The sequence below is a fragment of the Thermobia domestica genome, chromosome 7 (genome assembly GCF_964235325.1).
Source record: "Thermobia domestica chromosome 7, izTheDome1.hap1.1, whole genome shotgun sequence".
In the NCBI taxonomy this organism is placed as follows: domain Eukaryota; kingdom Metazoa; phylum Arthropoda; class Insecta; order Zygentoma; family Lepismatidae; genus Thermobia; species Thermobia domestica.
Window position 1 is genome coordinate 157,890,535 of NC_137460.1, and position 21,061 is coordinate 157,911,595.

A 21,061-nucleotide genomic window follows, 5' to 3' on the forward strand; every position below is an offset into this window, starting at 1 on the left:
GTCTACAAAGCAATTTTTACTTAAAGAATGGACATAGGCTATTTCGAGAATAGAGATAAGACGAGAAATGTTTACGATAGTTTTCGTCTCGTTTCTCATCTCCAAAGGGAGACGATAATTTGAGTTAGCCTTGTCCCGTCTCCATGTAAAATGTTAATTCTCCTCCAGATTTTGTTTTGTTTTAGAAACTAGATGAGAAACTCCTCTTCTCATGGGCAACATTAAACAAAAGCGAAATATTCTTTCCAAATGTCACGTTTCTGTTTGTAATGTTATGACCTGAGTGATAATAAGATCCTAACTTTTAATCTTCTTTGAGGTTATTATTATTATTAGTTTATTATTACTATTGCTATCCCTGAAGAGTTGATAGTGCAAGTATTGGAACATCCGAGTATTCAAAATCTGAAAATAATAAAACGATCAATCGCCACCAAAAATCCTAAAGTAAAAAATAAAAATACACTCCCGACGTGGATTCGATCCGAGTACCTCCAGACTACTGGTCGAGGGCCTTGACCACTGAACTACGATCACTACGCTGTAAGTAATTCTTTAGTGTGTCTAGGTTAGGTTCCTTTGCCTCCGCTTGCAAAGTTTTACATTATATTTCTTAGTTTCAAAAATTCTTTCATATTTCATTTATCATAAGTTAATGATCTTTGGCATAGTTTATATTAAAATTTGAGTTGTTCTTAAGCCTTTGGTTCACAAATTTGTTTCTCGACACCAAACTACAGATATGACAGATTTAATTCTCATACTCAGCATTTGTTTCAAAGCAATCGCCATTACCTGATCAAAGACTTCTGTCCGCTACGAAACAACTCAAGTACAAGACCTTGATATACTTGAGATCCAAGAGACTCTTTCCACTTAGGAAGCAAGCACAAAACTTCCCTGATATAGTATACGGAACGAATACATTGATACTGTCAGGTTTCAGCAAAAGCAACAACAAATATACGAACTCCGTTTCCCGTATCATAAATTTGTCGTTCTTGAATAAGATGAGGGGAATAGAAATGTCCATTCCACAGCTGTGATATGGATATGGCTTCCAAAAGCTACGGATTCGACAATATCACTCATTTTCAATTAGTTTTAGATGTAAATTTCACACCCCTTCAGGGTGCTAATGGGGGTGAACTTAAATATTGTCATCTGCAGTGTTACTCTAAGTGACATCAAAACTATGGATTTGACACTAATGAGAGTATTTTTTAAAATTATTTTTATGACTGCCCCTCCCACTCACCCTAAGAGGACTAAGGGTCTTGCCACTACTGGAGACCAAACTTGGACATAAATGGCATCAGAACTGCCATCAATTAACTTAACGACGCTGAAAATTAGTCACACGTCTATTCAGGAAAGCTCTATATTTGCACATAGAATTAAGACAAATTAAAACCATCTTCTGCTAAGTGAAATATTTATTTCCAGTTGAAGCATTAAAAAAAAAAAAAAAATCACAGCCAAACTTGACACTAACAGTAAAAGGTGGTCAAGAATAATTACTAATGGATAGACTATATATCTTTTAAATATGTAATAAAAAGGACTGTGCTATGATTTGGTTTTAAAAGAGTGGGTCCTAGTAAAAAAATTAAACCAAAATATTTCAATGACAATCGTAAATTTGAAAGTAAACAAAAATGTAGTGAACAACATTTTATTTAAATACATCATGAACTTAATTGGGCCAAGCCCAAACACTTGGAACAACGTAAGAAAAGTAATTGCATTAAAAATGCGTAAAGGTACATGACATCAGTTAACTCTACATAATGAACAACATTTTTGGTAAGTATCAGTCTTAGTTGAATAATGCCTGAGCGAAAAGAATCGACTGCAACAAATTATTGCTCGGGTGACGGTGCTTTTTCACTCTGTGGCTGTTGTGCCTCTTGTTGTATCTGCTGTGTCTGTTGAACTGCAGGTGCTCCGGTACGTGTAATAGGAATGATCCTCTCTTTAGCAGTGGATTCTGGTAGAGCCTGCAAGAAACCAAAACAATATACGTTAAGCTCGTCATTCATAAATGAAGTAACATTTACATGAATTTGCTAAGTTAACTTTACTAGATTCAGCTTCACTTGTTCACGATAAGTGTGTACTATTTTAAACCAAATTTGTTTCAGTATTGATACGAATTATATATGGCAGTTTTATATCGATGCTCTGTTTTGAATTAAATAATAGTGGAACCAGAATGTAGGGCCATGGCCATCACGAATGTCGGACTCGAGCCAGAGTCTTCTCACCGGAGACTAACACTTTACCACTAAACCCTCGCCAAAAAGAGTTTAGAGATTTCTGTACAAAATAATAAAAGTAAAACCTAGCTACTCAGTGAAACTTCTGAGTAACGGACACTGATGAGACATTATTATTTGTCCACAAGTAAGAGATGTCCATTACAGAAAGGCTACACAAATTTAGATTACTGACACCCAGGACCGTATTTAGGTAAGTGCTATTCTGTGCTAGAGCACAGGGCTGCAAAATTTAGCGGGTGGCAAGTTTTTGGATTATTATTATTTATTTATTTATTTTTTAAGATTCACAGTAAGGTAATATCTAAAACTAGCAACCGCAGAGTCCCGCACAAGCGCGAGACAATATGTTAATGGGTTTCATTCGCTCTAATTACAGCAGTAACTAATTAGCTAGCTTATCTGATTATTTTTGAAAAGTCATCCTCTCCCACTCCCATCCACGGGATGAGGATGAACTTTAACAATGAAAACTGATACCGTTAAACTCAGCGACTTCAAAAACTATGAATTCAACACTAATATCTGTCGTTTTCGATTACTTTTAAAATATCGCTCCTTCGTGTGGGAGTGAAGTATGACCTTGAAGTTGAATAGGACCAAAACTGTCACTATTCATCTCAGCGACCCCAAGAGCTATGAATTCAACATTGGTAGTTTTCGATATTTTTAAAATGCCCCCATGTTATTCTTATGGGGACTTCCATCTCCATATCTCAATTCAGGTGTTATCTAGGGAACTGGAACAGTTTCATTGGATCATTTCTCAGAGCTTTAAAACATTAAAATTTCACGTTTCTATCTATTATGGTTCTCGAGTTGAAAAGCGCTACACACAGAATTTATTGTATTACTAATATTGATGCTATTACTGACAGTGAATAATGTAAACAATTATTTTTCTTATAAGTTATCACCAATAATTACTGGATAAGAGTAAACATTTCAGAAATTCAATCATAATTCAAGTGAAATTATGAAATATAAAAATGGCATAACGGTTGATTAAGAACTACTAGAATGCATGTTCTCCGGACAGTAAATTAAAACTTAAATGAATAAATTACATGCCAGTATTGAGACAATGTATCGCCAATGGATGAATGGTTAAGCTCGTTGCCTTGTAATCAATGGGTCCTGGGTTCGATTCCCAGTGGGGATACACGTGGTTCGGATCCCAAGTTAAGCTGTAGGTCCCGTTCTTAGTACGTCATCATCTCATGGAAGGCAATTGCCAACCTACCATTGGTTCACCTTGCCCAGGGACCTTCGTGTCGAACACCTACATTCGGGTAGAGTACCACATCATAATCATCAATGAGAGAATTAGGCCATTTAAAATTATGTTGTAACTTTTGTAACTTGTAATACCTAAACTGCTAATCAACAAGGGATGGTATCTTTGCAGAATCATGGCTTGTTTCTTTGTTTGAGACATAAGTTTGCGCGAGGGGCGGCAAATTATTTAGAGCACAATATATAAATACGGGCCTGCTGACAGTACATACTGTAATTGTATGCAGTATACAGTACATACATCAGTTACAAATACAAATATAGGTTATTTTCTAGTCTAAAATCCCATGATTATGCACAGAGGCAAAGGAGTCTCATGATTAGATGGATAATAATGGTAATGAAAGTGGGAGGAAGCGGAAGGACTCCTAGAAAACCCACGTACACGGTGTCCATCACAAAGCCAAGTTGGCAGTAGCTCGGATTGAACCAGAGATCCCACGAGTCAGAGGTAAACGCTCTGTTAGTGACTCACCGTGGCATCCAAATATAGAACAATACTGAAATACTATGCGCTAAAATTGCTGAACGGAGGGGGACATTCACCTCCGTAAACAAACTACAGTTTGAGATGTCATGCATGTATGAGTTATTACAAAATATAATATACGTGAGGTAATTTTCTCCATGTACATTTCGTTTCCCTGTAAAGATCCTTAATTCGTATACTGATTGTACTAAAAATAAGAATATGAAATATTGTATCTACTGATTCAAGCTGTAGGGTACCGATACATATTCATAAGAAACGCGACTTACCTTATATCTGCATTATCTTTGATTGGATGAGTATAAATGTTTATCGTAAGTTCTATAAAATTCATAATAGTATCTGCTAGTAGATTCTAGTGTTTACAACAGTTGCAAAAAGTGAATTCGAGTGAGAAACCATTACATAGTATCACCAAATTTATGATAAGTTGTTAAATTCCACAAATATCTCTCAATTGGATGGAAGGGAATATCTACTGTACGTATCTCAGATTTATTTTCCAACTGTAAAAACTTCTGATGCCAAATGCGTATGAACTGAGAATAAATATTAGGGTGGATTGATTTAATCAGTGACTTAAATCACGATTTTGATCAAGATTTAAAATCACTTCATTTTTTAAACAAAAATCATTGATTTAAATCAAATTCCGAAATGAATTTATTTAAAGTGAAAATAAATGTTAATTAATGAAAATTAATGTTTTAAAGCTCTGAGAAATGATCCAATGAAACTGTTCCAGTTCCCTAGATAACACCTGAATTGAGATATGGAGATGCAAGTCCCCATAAGAATAACATGGGGGAATTTTAAAAATATCGAAAACTACCAATGTTGAATTCATAGTTCTTGGGGTCGCTGAGATGAATAGTGAAATCCTGTTGTTATGTTATTTCGATTATGGAAGATAATAATCATAATACAATGAGACTCAAATGTATGTACAGCACAGTATGAAAACAAGTGCCATGCAGAGGATGATTAGGGAAAATCTCGTTCTGAACGGGTAACGGGAGAATCTTGCTTTCTTCTCTCCGTATCATAGGGTTTTTAAATCTTTCACCGGGGAAATCACCATCGACATTTAAGTGCGCGTCTGTTTGTTCGAGATAATAGCAGCGTAATTAGCAGGGTCCGATCCCGTCTCAAACTTAAAAACTTCTTAGATTTTATAACTTAAGGGGTTGAAATAGGTTAACGATTTGGGATGAATTCAAACTTCAACCCTAATACTCTCACTTAAATGACATAATTAACATTTAATACTAATTGCTACTGTTTTTCCTCCAGTTCGCAACTTGTATTGTACGAGAAGAAAGATTTTATTTAAATAAAAAAATTATTTAAAATCAAAAAGATCAACAAAAATGATTTTAAAAAATTATTTTCTTCCACGCTGATAATTACTGTTCCTTATGAAGACGTCACTAAAACGGAGGGAAGACTATCCGTTTTCATAACTCAGATCATCCGCAAAGGGAGGGTTTTGTTTCTGACGAGAGAAAAAAAAAAAAAAAAAAAAAAAACTGTCCGTATTACAGAGGTCTCACTGTATTATAGAGCTGAAATTAACATTCACTTCACTCATCATCGTAAAATAAATTATAGACAATTGTGTTACAGTGGTGCGTAAGTTGAAGTAATCAATATCTTCACATAGTACAAATGTAATTATGAGTGAGTCTTGTAAAGTCAGCATGACCGAACAGTCTGCGACAAAAGAAAATTCTACTTAAGTCTCCAACTTGCATTTGAAATGCTTTTTTTTTTTTTTTTTTTTTTTTTTTTTTTTTTTTTTTTAAAGAAAGGGGGGAGCGATGACAGTAGATAAATGACAATGTACCTCAAGATAACTATATGTACTCACCCTTGGGGCATGAATTGTAAGAACACCATCCGATGAGAGGCTGGAAGTGACTGTTTCTGGCTTCACGTCTTCTGGAAGTCTGTAGCGGCGAACGAAGTGTCGTGATACAAAACCATGTTCATCCTGCCTTTCTTCATGTTTCCCTTCTACAACAACGAAATTATCCGCTGTCTTCACGGATATTTCACTGGGTTTGAACTGCTGCACATCAATATTCACCTGGAATTTTTTCTTATTGCCATCGCCACCAGAGCTAGGTACAGATAGGCGTGATCGCTGTCGGGGTATTGAGTGCAAGTGCACGAGAGTCACTGGCTCTGGTCGAAACAAATCATCCGAATACAATCCCAAACCAAAGTTCTGGTCGAATAAGTCAAGAGGACTCTCAAGAAGGCTCCTGCGAAGCAAATAGGGTCCAAGTGCCATCTGCAATGACATATATACTGCATTAATACATCTATACCGTAGTAGACATCAAAACGCATATTAAAGAAAAATACTGAAAAGTTAATGTACAAAGAAAGATACCGAATATTAGCTCCTTAACCTTTCCTTTAACTAGGAAAATTGTGTTGCTCAATATACCCTTGAAGCATAATGCATCCATGATTTTTCATTAACGTGTGAGTGACATGCGAACAGCACATCAAGTAATTGTGTTACGTCCCAATCTGGATTATCCTATATTTGAAGTATTTTGTATGGGATACTTCCAATACAGAAAACATTGTAGAGATTTGTTTCTCGAAAATAAGACTAATGAAAAGACAACCGAGGACACCACAGTTGTCGAGCGTAGTAATGCTAGAAGTAACTGTGATAGAATATTGAAAACAAAGATCAAAAGGTCGTGAAAGAAACTGCTTAGAAAAGAAAGAATGATAAAACCAAGAGTTGGTAATTATATGGGTGCACCAACACCAGGGTATTTGTACCAGTTCACGACTATGACTAAAAGCAAGGAAAACAAGGTTAAAATAAAAGACATGTCACAGCATATAGTAAAACGTAAAAGGACTCAGTCAAAGGGGAGTGTTAGTTAAAACAATGACAAGTTGATCTCTGTCGGGACTGCTCGGCGAAAGGTGTACACGGGATTCACAATGATTAGTAGGGATAAAAATGTGCAGAAAGAAATAATTGGCTATGAAAAAACGCTGACAAAACACCACAGTAAAGCGAACCAAATAGCAATAAAAGTACAAAACCTATACTAATTAAAACTAATAAGATAATGACAACGAGTAAAAACATTTATACCTGGAACAAAGTGCATGCAAAAGTTAAATGAACTGTAAAAACTTAATGGGCCTTATGCAGAGTTGTTCTGAAGCGTGCTTAGTGCCATATTAAAAACTCTAAGCGAAGTTTAATAGCATGCAATATGTTGTCAGATGCTAGGTCCCATTTCAACTGCCATTATTGTAAAAGACAAGAATTGAATACTGGGTAAAGATCAGTGCAAAATAACGGAATATCAGGTACCTTCTACGAAGCATACGAGAAGGATCTTGTGCAGAGGCTATGTATAGGGCTAATTTGGAAAGCACTTTTATACAAATTAATACCAACATGATTAACCGTATCCAGTTGACGAAGTGACGGCCTAGCAGAAAAGTAAACCACACAGTCATAATGGAGGTTAGAACGGATGAGAGCACGATAAAGGCGTAAGAGTATTCCATTATCCGCACCCCAGGAACAATAAACTCTTAAGAGGATTAGCGCTCTGAGGTAAGTACACTTCAAATTACGTAGATGTGGAAACCTAGTAAGTTCGGTATCAAATTGTAAGTCCAGAGAAAGAACACTATCAAACGATAGACGTGTTCCGGTGAAATAAAAGTCAACGTTGAAAACACAGGTATGTAACAGACAAAACTGAACACATTTAGTTTTGTCGAGAGAAAAACAACGCAGTGTGATGTCCAGAGGCATTCAAAATAAGCCGAAGTTGTTGGCTAGATGTACGAAGGTCACTTGACAACAGATGGTAAGATCATCCACACAAAGGACACCAGGAGCAGCAGTAGAAGACATTATACTATTGACAGCTACAGCGAACAAGATCACATTCTTGAGGGACAATTTTCTTGAAGGAAGTGATTAGAAAGGGTAGAGCCAACTCGGCCTAAATATCGGTAACCTAAAAACTGTTCTATAAAGAGGGCCATGGAATCATGCAGTCCCGAAGAATGCAGTTGCAGGATTCCAGGGCGCCAGGTAGTATCAGCGTGTAGAAGATCTAAAAAGACCGCGATTAAATCTTCTCCATGACGAGAAACATTCTGAATGATAGAATCAGTAATCGACCGAAATTTACAGAATCCATATTTGAGGTTCGAGAGTAAAGAATTCCGTTACAACTACCAGACCAACCGAAGATTAACCACCCTTTTGAAAAATCTTGCGCACACATAGCAAAAGTAATAGACGTATAGCTGAAATTACAAGTTTTAAATAGGAACAATATGAGCCTCTTACCAAACTACCGAAAAGTGACTATTTCTCGTTACGATAGACAAGTCTTTTATTTGTATAATATAGATATATATTAATAGCATTTGTGCTGTCATGTATGCATACGTTCTTGATAAAAAAGAATGGGTTGTTATATTTAATGTGGCCAAAAATACATAACATTTGGCATGTTATCAGTCAAGCTGTGAATGTAGTAAGGTTTATCTTATGTTGAACATAATCTAACTACTAACAATTTTAGCTTCAAATTGAATAATGTTTCAGCATTCATTTCAAGAGATTTCCTTTCCTTCTAGCCATTATTTTCTCAATAGCTTACAGAACACTGGCACCAAACTTTTAAAATTCCCTCTCCTCCCCAAACACACACACGTTTTTCACAACCGTCCCCGATTTAGCTGAATATTTTCGTTAACATCTTTCCAGTACTGAAAATAGTTCATCTAATAATTCAACATTAGCAACTAACCTAAAAAATTCTTTTGATAAAAAGGTAAATTAAACTGAAAAATAACAATATCAGGTTTAGATTATTTCCCGAAAGCTTCTTCGCTACTGATATCGGATATTCCTATTTCTTGGTAAATTATTTGTTACTGCTGCAACCTGAGTCACTTTGGTCACGACTTTACCTCGTCGCATGAAAGTTGGTTTCGTTTTTCAGATCCGGTCCCACTCGGACAAATCTGATGACAAACCCAGCGACCCGGACAGACCCGATGGCCCAGAAGTAATTAAAATATCAGCTCTACAGCATTTTATAGCATTAATGCTTTACACTAATCGAGATCGAATATTTACCTAACGCTACCGCTACCCATTTACCCGCTAGTATACACCAGCAGCATTCAGATATGATGGCACTGCAAACTTAAAAAAGCAACTTGGAGACTGTACTATTGATACTGAATTGATTCGACAACTTTCACGCAATTAGTTCACTCTCGTCGCAGATGAAATTTTAGCGTACAGATGTCTGCATTATTACCTACTATAACTTCTCAACAATCATATCTGTCAATTGAATCTGGAAACTCAACTTTCATTCACATTCAGCCCTTGTGCAATAGGTTAGAGAGGTCCGCCTGGGAATGGATTTACATCCGATTCCTTTATTTTGAAACATTTCAGCCATATAAGTGCCAGTGCCATATAAGTACTTTATTTAATAGGACGCATACCGGTATTCAATATTCATTTAAAAAGTATGCTAATAAAACTCCAACTGACCAAAGCAGTATATATATTTTATGATTATATATTGTAATAACATGAAGTGCGAACGTGAAATAAAAGCAAGGATAGGAATGGCGAAAGAAGCCTTTAGGAGGAGAAAAGACTGTTTTGTGGGACCTTGAATAAAGAGTTGAGAAAAAAAACTCATAAAATGCTTCGTGTGGAGTGTTGTACTGTATAAGGCGGAAACGTGGTCATTACGTAAAGGTGACGAAAATCGACTGGAAGCCTTCGAAATATGGGCGTGGAGAAGAATGGAAAGAAGTAGTTGGGTCGAGCGGAAAACGAATGAGAGAGTGTTAGAAATGGTGAGACCATACGCGAAGACGAAGAAGTTAGCGGAGGACCGTAGAGCATGGAAGCTTCTTAGCTGCGGCAAGTGACCTGCCAATAATGGTAGAATACCTATGATGATAATGATATATTGTGTTACATAGCCGAAACTGTAACACAATATATAGTCTTAAAATATATATATACTGCTTTGGTCAGTTGGAATTTTATTAGCAATCTTGAATTTTCCGAAGTTACAATGAATAATTTATAAGTTAAAAAGTATGCTTTTGTGGATATACTTTCTAAAGAAAAAGTAACCTGTTTTTAACAGGTAGTAAAATTTGTTTTATTTTTTGGGATTAAAAAAAAGAAACCTCAGAGTTGTTTATCTTTTAAAGAAAGGCAGATTTTTACTGACATGTTATATTCAAACTTACATATAAATAACCATACACATGATTACACATAGTAAAATATAATAATTCTAAATGGAACGTTGGGAATTTAGTAATTTCGTAATTTTGAATCATTCAAGTAAAACTGTAAGTGGTTACAACACACGGTGGTGACATATCACCTATTTTGACATCAATATTTTTAAATAAAATTATAAAAATATTACCGAGTTCATTATTAATTTTAAGTTACCTTTGCAATGTATGTACTTACACAATTGCAACGTGTTTTGATTTCTACCTGCCTATCAGCATATCAGTTACATCAAAAGTCCCATTTTAAATAGAATGACCCTTATATAAATGTTAAAAAAAGAAAAATAGGTGATGTAAAGGTAAAGATTCAAAGACAGAATAATAAAAGTGGTGACGTTTCAAGAGAGGAAAGAAATATTCAATTAAAGTAACAGACTGGCAAAAGTCGGTAGTGAATGGTACTTTCTTCGAGGACAAAATTGGCGATAAAGAAGATACCTAACTTAGTGTTCTTAGCAAAATTCTCGTTAATAGGCATTCTCACCATCGCTGACGCGCCTGCTCCCTATGGACGCATTCCGTCGCTACTGTTTGGACCCCTCTTCTACGCTTCTGCACTCAGATAGCATTCGTACTTTTTAGTCACCTAGCACAAGTTGGTTTGTAATTTTTACGGAATATTTCCGGACGCAGTATTTACACGAAAAACGACCAAGTCATCTTAAAGTGAATGTGCACCAAAGAATTCTCAAACACTTAAGGTAATGACAATTTCATCATAAATGACAAATATTTCACGTTTGTCAGCCTTAAAATATTGAACCTACTGAAAATATTGCAGCATAAAGGACTTAAGCGAATCTTTATCTTAGGGATTTTCTGAGTAAAGAGAAATTTGAATATTATAATAATTATACCCGTCCCCCACTTCTTAGGAGCAAATTTTCGCTTAAGCCCCTTAAGATACATATTTCAATAAACCTTATTACGATTACGATTTGTCATTTTGTGACAAAAGCAGTAGTCTTTCAAAATTTCAGACAACACAGAACGAAATTCAATGGTAACCCATCCTAGAAGTTTCCGCTACATACATCTCGTTTCAAGGACATTGAATAGTCTCCATGCTCGCCTGATTTATCATGTCATCTTTCCATATGAAGCTATTTCAAGGGTATTATCTACACCCACCTTATACAGTAAAAGCTGTCAACTTGGCCACCTCTCTAAGTTGACCACCTGTTTATCTTGGCCTGGTTCGTCTTGAAACTGCATTTTTCCATAAGACATTCGTTACTTATTACTCTAAGTTTGCCACCTGTCTATCTTGGAAGTTGGCCGCAACGAAGCAATGTTTATTCTACGATGATAATTATAAATTTACCTGCGTATCTTGACCACGCAAAATAAGTTTTGTTATGTTTCTTAACTCTCTATTCCCATATGAGAGGCAGATGTTCTGTATTTGTGACTGGAAAGAAAGAAGCATGGATTCCCACGATTTGTTCTTGGAGGTCAAAGGCCAGAACACTACCCTGACAAAGGGGTGATGAAGGAAGTTGTGAATAAGGAAATGTACGTACAGGAATTCAGGAAATGGTTGTACGTATTTGTTTACCCTGTCGGTTTTGGTAAAACCATTAGCTATATCGGCTCCTTTCATCAGTGGGGAGCTTTAGAAATCCCGGAAAATTCTCAAGGTTAAAGCCAACCATCTCAATTGTCATCTATTGGCACCTGACAGCTTGTCGAAAGGCAGCGGAGTTTTGAGACATGAATTCCCTTAAGATTTTCTCAAAACATCTTTCGCTCCAAGGGAAGCACTTGTAGCTCGTTAACACAAGGTAATTAAACTACGAAATTAGAATGTGCAAATGTGCCAAAAAGAATAAAAGACATGCGTCTAGAATGAACACCATGAGTAAATTTATTAATAACTGATTTGCTACTTTTCAAAAGGTATCTACAGAAAATATTTGTCGTTGCCGAAAAAAAAAAAAATCATATAAACTGCATATAAATTGTTCAATTTATAGTTTTGGTCCCTCTTGTTTTCAATCTGAATAACTCAGTGTACTACAATATCAATTTCAATAAATTGCGTACATACGTTTCGATTTTATGGTTATTGTGTTTTCAATCCGAATAATTCAGTGTACCAGACTAGTTTTCAGGAAGAAAGGTAAATATATTAAATATATTGTAATTTTTTCTGGTACTGGCATTGTTATGATTACTCTATATAAATTATTTAAAAGTAATGAAATCTTTAAATTTTACGTCCCACGGTTATGCTGGTTAGGCTAAAGGAGACTGATTATGAGAAATGAATGAAATGGTGGAATGGTGAAAGTGGGAGGAAACGGGAGAACCCCGAGAATACCCACGCACACGGTGTTTGTCCACCACAAAGTTCACGTGGCGGAAATTATTTAAAAGTGTCCGTTGTGCCGTTGCTTATTAAAATTGTACAATCAAGTACAGTAAAACCTGTAAACTTGGCTACTTCTCTAAGTTGGCCACCTGCTTATCTTGCCTGGTTCGTTTTGAACCTGCATTTTTCCATAAGACATAGGTTGCTTATTACTCTGTAAGTTGGCCAGCTATCTATCTTGGAAGTTGGCCGCATTGAAGCAATGTTTACCCTATGATGACAATAATAAATTTTCCTGCGTATCTTGGCCACGCAAAATACAGTTTTGTTATTTTTCTGAACTCTTTTGTATTCCCAAGGTAGATGTTTTGTATTTACTTCTGAGAACAAAGAAGCATAGATTCCCACGATTCGTTCTTGGAGGTCAATGGCCAGAACGCTACCCTGACAAAGGGGTGGTGAAGGAAGATGTGAATAAGGAAAATCACGTACAAGAATTCAGGAAATTACAGTACGTATTTGTTTACCCGGTATGTTTTGGTAAAACCTTTAGGTATAACGGCTCCTTTCATCAGTGGGGAACTTTAGTAATTCAAGTGAAAGCTAACCATCTTAATTGTCAACTATTGGCATCTGACGGCTTGTCGAAAGATAGCGGAGGTTTTAAGATGTGAATTTCATTAAAATTTTCTCAAAACATCTTTTGCTTCGAGGGAAACATTTGTAGCTCACTAACAAGCGGTAGAGGATACTATGCAAGGAACTACAAAATTAGATGTACATACAGTATGTGCCAAAAAGAATAAAAGAAGTATGTCTAGAATAAACCTCCATAACGATACGTATTTTTCTATTATCGTATATTGTTATGATTACTCTCAGTGGCGTATTTAAGGGGGCTTCCGGGCTTAAGCCCCCCGAAATATTATTTACTATTTTAAAGTAAATCAAATATCTTTCAGAATTGTCACATTTCCAGGAATAAAGGTAGCAAAGCCACCCGAAACAAAATAGTAAATATGCCACTGATTACTCTCTCTCTCTCTCTCTCGCTCTATATATATATATATATATATATATATATATATATATATATATTTATTTATTTATTTATTAGAGGAGCTGCCGTGCCATTGTTTATGAATTTTTTACGATCAAGTAATACTAGAAATCCTATTCTAAAAATACACTAATGACACCTATTTTCTGTAAGTTGGCCACCTGTCTAAATTAGCCACGTTTCAATGCAACCGGTAATGGCCAACATATACAGGTTTCACTGTAATAGTAGAAACTCTATTCTAAAGATTCAATCACATTTATTTTCTGTAAGTTGGCCACTTTTCAAATGGAACCGATCGTGGCCCACATAGACAGATTTCACTGTACTATAAAACAGCGTTCCTACTGGTCAGGGAAGCTCACGGAAAAAGACTGGAAATCGGGGAAAGTCAAGGAAGTTTTCTAAAATATATTTTTCTAACATTAAGTGTACACCAATTTCAGTTTAGCCAACCACTATCAGCTAAATTAATATCTGACAAGTATCGTACCTTTAGAGTGATTGTCAGATGTTTGTAGAGAGACATTAATGATCACAATATGGGACGCAGCTCAGATTTTTATGGAATATATGGAGAGAAATGGAATATATGAGCAATTGATTACTATTTATCTCTATAGAATAAACGTTTTCATATATAAATAGTCAAAGTTATTTATTCCTTATATATATATATATATATATATATATATATGTGTGTGTGTGTGTGTGTGTGTGTGTGTGTGTCAGCGTCATCCGATACTTGTCATGAAAGTTAGGAAAATAGATTTCTCAAGATCCGTATGAACTCTGTAAAGGAATCGTGCTGTATTTATTTATTTGCAGCAATTTTCTACAAAATTCACTATTGACTCAAATCACAACAGAAGATTTTTTTTTTTTTTGTCCTTTTCGAATTTTAAAAAGGGACAAAACTAAGATGCATTGAACGCTTCTAGGGGTTACGTATAAAGTTGTTGAATAGTGACAAGCAGAACGATTAGGATGAGGGCTACGCTGAAAAGCTTGTGACACTGCGTGTACATAGACCTGCGAATACAGTGACCTTCTCTCACTATCACGGGAGAGGGTATTAGTGCTGTATCGCAGTAACACACGGAAATCGAAAGAAAAAAAGTACCAATACGTACTAAAATAGTTTAGGTTATGTTAGATAAAACCTAAACATGATATGTCACAACCTTGACATACGCACTACTCCCACACTGCCTTTCCCGCCAATAAATTATAAGTGTGCCTCATCTCCACTAAACAGTCTCTCCCACTTCCATATCTAGTTCCGCTTACATCATCAAAAACGAGGATCATCAACCACCTTAACTTCAACTATTCTACTCATCTTTCCCTAACTTTCCCTGACTTTCACTCACGCTGCTTCATAGATCAAAACAAAAGGTTCACTCGAGCACTCGAGCAGATGGTTCTACCAAATAGAAAACTTGCTAGAACCGTCTACCCGAGTAATCTCCTGATGAACTTAACCTGAAAATGTAAGAAATCCCTCAAAATTTGCAGGACCCGTCTGCTCGGCTAATGCCAAAACCAAGTCACCTGGTGGTAAATTCCCTACAATTGGTCCAACGATATAGCAGTCAACCCCGGGAAAGCGTTTGAAATACTTCTGATGAATTTTAAAAGAAGTTAGTACCTGAGCCGTATTTCTATACCTAGGTAATTCATTCCGATTCAAATACATTTATCTTAAATAAAAAGGGGGTTCAATTACACCTCTCAAATAATTTTGCATAAATATATTCGGATGGTATTTAGTATCTCCCTCAACTCTTTAATTTGACTATTTTATGTCGAGAACAGAACCCAACCAACCCCTATGCTGGTGTAGTTTTGGCGCATCACATTTTGGAAGACATACAGGTGAAATTGAATACTTTGTATAAAAAGATATATTCATAAGGAACATATTTCTGCAGGCGACAAAATTTTATACAAAGTAAACAGTTGTATTTCAGGTTTACAAGTGTAGGGTTACTCGTGTAAAATCATTACAAGTGCTTTACGGTGGTTGAAATAAGTGAGTGCATATGTAAGATGACTATTTGATGTTATTTTCCACCGGTGGTGTATTCCTGCCAGTGTACAGCTGTATTTTCTGTTTACAAACAGAAAGTTACTAGTGTAAAGCCATGACAAGTGGTATTGAAACTCGCATATTTGCCAAAATACACTCCTTTTTAAGTGTCTCGCTTACGCGTACATCCACCATCGCTGACGCGCCTGCTCCATTCGGACGCACCCTCGCACGTGCCCACCATCTTTGCCTTAACCTGACTTGGTTGGATAGCATCCGTGCTCTTTAATGGCCACCTAGCACAGGTTGGTTTGTGCTTTCGCACTATAGTTCTTATGCCGTACATCCGGAAACCGTATTTATACGCAAATCGAAAAAGAATTGCAATTTTTCAACAATTATCTCTGGTGGCCCTTTTGAATTTTATCTATGCCAAGTGAGATATTTTCATGTCGCCCAGTGAAAATCTTTTAGGAGACAAGAAGTAAATTAGTGAAAGAATTACAATTTTTCAACAATTATTTCTAGGGGTGCGCCAAAACTACACCTACACGCCAAACCCTGCGGGGCTTCTAACCACTTCCTACTACTACTACCGTACTACTACTTAGGTTGAGGGAGATACTAAACATCAGCCATATATTCTTTACGTGAAAATAACATATTCCAGCTATTCGATGGTATATTTGCTTTTAGTGGCCACCTAGTACAACTTTGTGAGATTTTCCCCACCGTCGCTTTTATGCCGCACATCAGGATGTGTATTTATTCCCGTACGGGGAAACAATAGTTTGACGCATATTATCAATCTCTATGCAATTATTTTGGCACGTGTCAGGAGATAACTTCGTAACGTCTTTAGGATTATTTGAACCAAGAAAAATAAAGGGAAAAGTTGACAAATTTACAATAACAGTTGACTAGACCCAAATTAAAATAGAAAAAAGAGAATATATAGAATAAGAATTTTGGCAAGTAAAAATGTAAATAATATTTTTTAAAAAAATGAGGGTAATAGTATACATGAGACCGCCCTTGTTTCCGGTGCTCCAGGATACTTCTTACTCTTCCATTACGTAGGGAAATTATGTTATTTCATGTGCAAGTGGTAACAGAACACATAGGAAACCCAGATCATCTTGTATTCACACTCCAATATAAAGTGTGAATACACCCTGATCTGCGTTTCTTCTGAGTTCTATTACCACTTCCACATGAAATACCATTTCCCTACGTAATGCAAGAGTAAGAAGTATCCTCCAGCACAAGACATGCGATATGCGTTAAATCCCCCCCCCCTCCACACACACACAGTCTCATATAAAGTACAAGGGCACTACACATGCACGTAGAAAGTACAAGGGCAAAAGTGAGGAATAAAAATAAAAAGACAATAAGGAGCAGACGGAGCGCAAGACATGCGATATGCGTTAAATCCCCCCCCACACACACACACGCTCATAGATAAAGTACAAGGGCACTACACATGCACATATAAACTCAAGGGCAAATATGAGGAAAGAAAGTAAAAAGACATAAGGAGCAGAAAGCATCATATCGAATCACGGTAATATTATATACCTTACCTTGTTCTTGTGTCACTTTTCAATGCTCAGCTGCTCTAAAAACACTCACAATTCTTTTAATTCACAGTACAGTACCTCTAGGCCAGTCGTATTGCAACTATTGCCTTCTCGTGCTTTATCAACCTTTTAATATTAACTCTAGTTTATCTGGAAGATTCCAGTGCGATATTTTCCCCGCATATTCTCCTTCCAGAAGCTACGCCCCCTTTCGTTTACTGCGTTTGCTCAGTTGTATCAACAAACATGAATGAAATAGTGTGGCGAGTCCGATGTGGCGAAATAACTGGACTAGAACACAGTGGAATCTTCTGTCACTTCCTAGTGTTGCCATCCGTTGAACTAACAATTACCTGTATGCAGTAAAACTTGCTTGTTAGAGAAGGTTAACTTCAGAACGTCACATCACCAAAATGCTAATGACAATAGGAGTGAGTTACATAAGTAGATGAATTGATAAGTGAAAGATTACAAACATAAATCAAGAAATCACAACGTTAACATTTAGATTAAAAGTGTAGAGTTTGTTTTAGTGCATTTTTGAAGTCGGTTGTTTTTCTTTTAAGTTGACTAAATTTTCCTATGGGGGCGCGGTGGCTAAGTGGTAGAGCGTTCACCTCTAACGCTCGGGGTCCCTGGCTCGATCCCGGCTGGCGCTATTGTTTATTTCTTTGGATTCCACGTTAATCAGTAAGTCCCGTTTCATGTAGCCTTACTGCTGAAAGGGATAAACTCAAAATCAACTCAACTCAAAAAATGTTCTTAACCCTTTTGGCTATATGTATCCCACTTTACTTTGTTAATTAATTACCGTATATTTTAGGATAAGTTTTTTTTTTAAATTAGGAGTTATAGAAATTATTTGAATGTTATTTTATTATTTTTTTTTTAATATAAGAATCTTCCTTGAGAATACCTTATTTAATTAGTGATTGAAATCTTTGTTTTACTTCCCATGGTTATACCGGTTAGGCTAAAGAAGATGGTGATGATGAGAAATGAATGAAATGGTGGAATGAGGAAAGTGGGAGGAAACAGGAGAACCCCGACAAAACCCACGCACACTGTTTGTCTTCCATAAGGCTCACTTGACGCGAGCTGCAATCGAACCAAGGACCCCATGCACCAAAGGTGAACGCTTTGCCACTGAGCTACCGCGGCCCGTTGCGATTGTATCGAAAATCGTAGATTGTATCGAAAATCATATTTCAATGCAGTTTTGGGGCCGCGGTGGCTCAGTGGTAGAGCATTCTCCTCTGCTGCATGGAGTCCTTGGTTTGACAATTTCTAGGGATGGGTACAAGCGAGTTCGAGCGAGCTTTTTTTTCTTTTTTTTTTGAAACTCGACTTGACTCGAAACACATATCTTTGAGGTCGACCCGAGAACTCGCTCGAAAAATTTCCTCCAACTCAATTCGAATTCGGATGGAGTATCGAGTCGAGTAGAGCCAAAACGAGCTAAATCCTCTGTGTTGTTTCAAATACTCTCTTCAAGTATTGTACATAGACAATATAATTATTATCAATGATACTACTACTATTATATATTTATTATTATTATTATTATTATTATTAGTAGTAGTAGTAGTAGTAGTAGTAGTAGTAGTAGTAATAGTAGTAGTAGTAGTAGTAGTAGTAGTAGTAGTAGTATTACACCGTGTATAAACATGAAAGATAAGCGATTTGTATCTTAAACTAAAAACTAGATAACTGCCGACCTCGGTAGTTGTGAAGTCTAGGAGGCAAGGACATCGTTCAGAGCTTCTAGGCTTGAGTTCCGGAGGAGCAAGTATTCGGGCTCGAGCCAAAAATTGTTAAAAGTTATAGGGCGCCTTCCAAACATGTTCAAAACTGCTGGCCTGGATTGAGGGTTGTTAACGGCTCGACTCACAGCTCATTCAGTATCGAGGCGAACCGAGAAGTGAGCCGTGCTAGCCTAGTGAGTGACCGTAATCGAACCGAGTCGACGGACTTGTTTTAACCGAGCAAGTTCGAGATAATGGCTCACCTGAGCCGAGTCGAACCGAGGCGGTGGCTCATCCTAACCGAGCCGGCTCAAGCCATTGGCTCAATTGAGCCGAGCCGATAGCTCATCCTAACCGAGCCGGCTCGACCTGTTCGGTCAGTTGAATCGACTCCATGCCGTAAGTATGAGTGGACGACCGATGGACAACTAGCGACATCTCGCCAAAAATTGCCGTCCCCGCAGCGACGATCCGCGGTGGTCCCACTTTCGTTTTGAAAATTATAGCACCAGCAGCCCATCAGCTGCAGAGATGCGACGGAACGCCAATGAACCACAAAATTATTCCCCAAAAATACGTTAAATCGCCTATATGCGTGATTTGTTTACATTAAGGTGAATCTAGAAAATATTTTTTATAAAGTAAAAAAAAAGTAGATTCTACCATGGGCTGGGCGCGAACTACCAAAATTATGATTACTACCTGTGTGTTCTACCGACTTTTTTTAAACTAGGAATGCAATGGATATACTCGATTGCAATGAAATGAGCTGAGCGAGCTTAAACTACGTAATCAGGAAGCTTTTTTCGGTGATTATTCATCGATGGTACATCGGATTTTTGATTTCGACCTATGTTGTCACTCAGCACGACATACTCTATCAGCGTGCTAAGTTTGGTAGAGATCGGCCAAACGGTCTAGGAGTAAGCGTTTTTCGGTGATTATTCCTCGATGGTACATCGGATTTTTTATTTCGACCTATGTTGTCACTCAGCACGACATACTCTATCAGCGTGCTAAGTTTGGTAGAGATCGGCCAAACGGTCTAGGAGGAAGCGTTTTTCAGTGATTATTCCTCGATGGTACATTGAATTTTTGATTTCGACCTATGTTGTCACTCAGCACGACATACTCTATCAGCGTGCTAAGTTTGGTTGAGATCGGCCAAACAGTCTAGGAGGAAGCGTTTTTCGGTGATTATTCCTCGATGGTACATCGGATTTTTGGTTTCGACCTATGTTGTCACTCAGCACGACATACTCTATCAGCGTGCTAAGTTTGGTTGAGATCGGCCAAACGGTCTAGGAGGAGTTCGCGGACAACCAAACGGCTAACCCGAGTATAAAGAGCTTCGCTTCGCTCAGCTCAAAAAGATCAACCAATCTCATAGTTTCTTGAGCAACCCGAGTTTCCTCGTTTACAAGGCCACCTTGACCTTTACTAAAGTCGAGAGGGACACGAACACATACATATTCAGGACAGCTAAAATTTCAAAGGCTCTTCCTGGGATCCTGTACACCAAAGCCGCACCTGCTAGCCACTAGGCAAGCGAGGAGGGCCAACTTCGCCACGGAGACAATAAAGAAAACATCGCTTGTAGAGGGATAAATCGTTGAAGTCTTTTTAATTTGGATAAGCAAAGTACTCCTTTAACGCTGTATATTCGACGATAAGTGTTTGGGATCAGATAAAATGCATTTGTCATGTAATTTTATAACCAAATAACATGCGTATATTTTTCATAATTTTCCATATCCACTTTCTAATTATCGGCGTCAGTTGCCATCTAAATTCACAATTATACGCACTCATTTCAAGATTTTTCACTTCATAATGTAAAGGCAGGAGTTACTCTTAACCCCCGAAGCTCACTTTAGGAACAATTCATTAGGAAAAAATAATATATAA

General features: G+C 37.0%; 1 protein-coding gene across 1 annotated transcript; it reads right to left on the bottom strand.

Annotated features, from left to right (window-relative positions):
- Nucleotides 1-1,661: 1,661 nt before the first annotated feature.
- Nucleotides 1,662-17,706, bottom strand: LOC145690525 (protein lethal(2)essential for life-like). The gene is made up of 3 exons (XM_081765486.1): nt 17,412-17,706; nt 5,936-6,361; nt 1,662-2,000 (listed from the first exon to the last, which is right to left on the bottom strand). Exons 2-3 carry the CDS (start codon nt 6,359-6,361, stop codon nt 1,863-1,865), a joined length of 564 nt encoding a protein of 187 aa, XP_081621612.1. The 5' UTR covers nt 17,412-17,706; the 3' UTR covers nt 1,662-1,862.
- Between the last annotated feature and the right edge of the window lie 3,355 nt (nt 17,707-21,061).

What these genes read in the sequence shown, in the direction of transcription:
- LOC145690525 (XM_081765486.1), bottom strand. Translation starts at nt 6,361, where the DNA reads ATGGCACTTGGACCCTATTTGCTTCGCAGGAGCCTTCTTGAGAGTCCT. An exon ending in TTACAATTCATGCCCCAAGG is followed by an intron (nt 2,001 to 5,935) that starts GTGAGTACATAT and finishes GGTTTCTTGCAG; the next exon opens with GCTCTACCAGAATCCACTGC.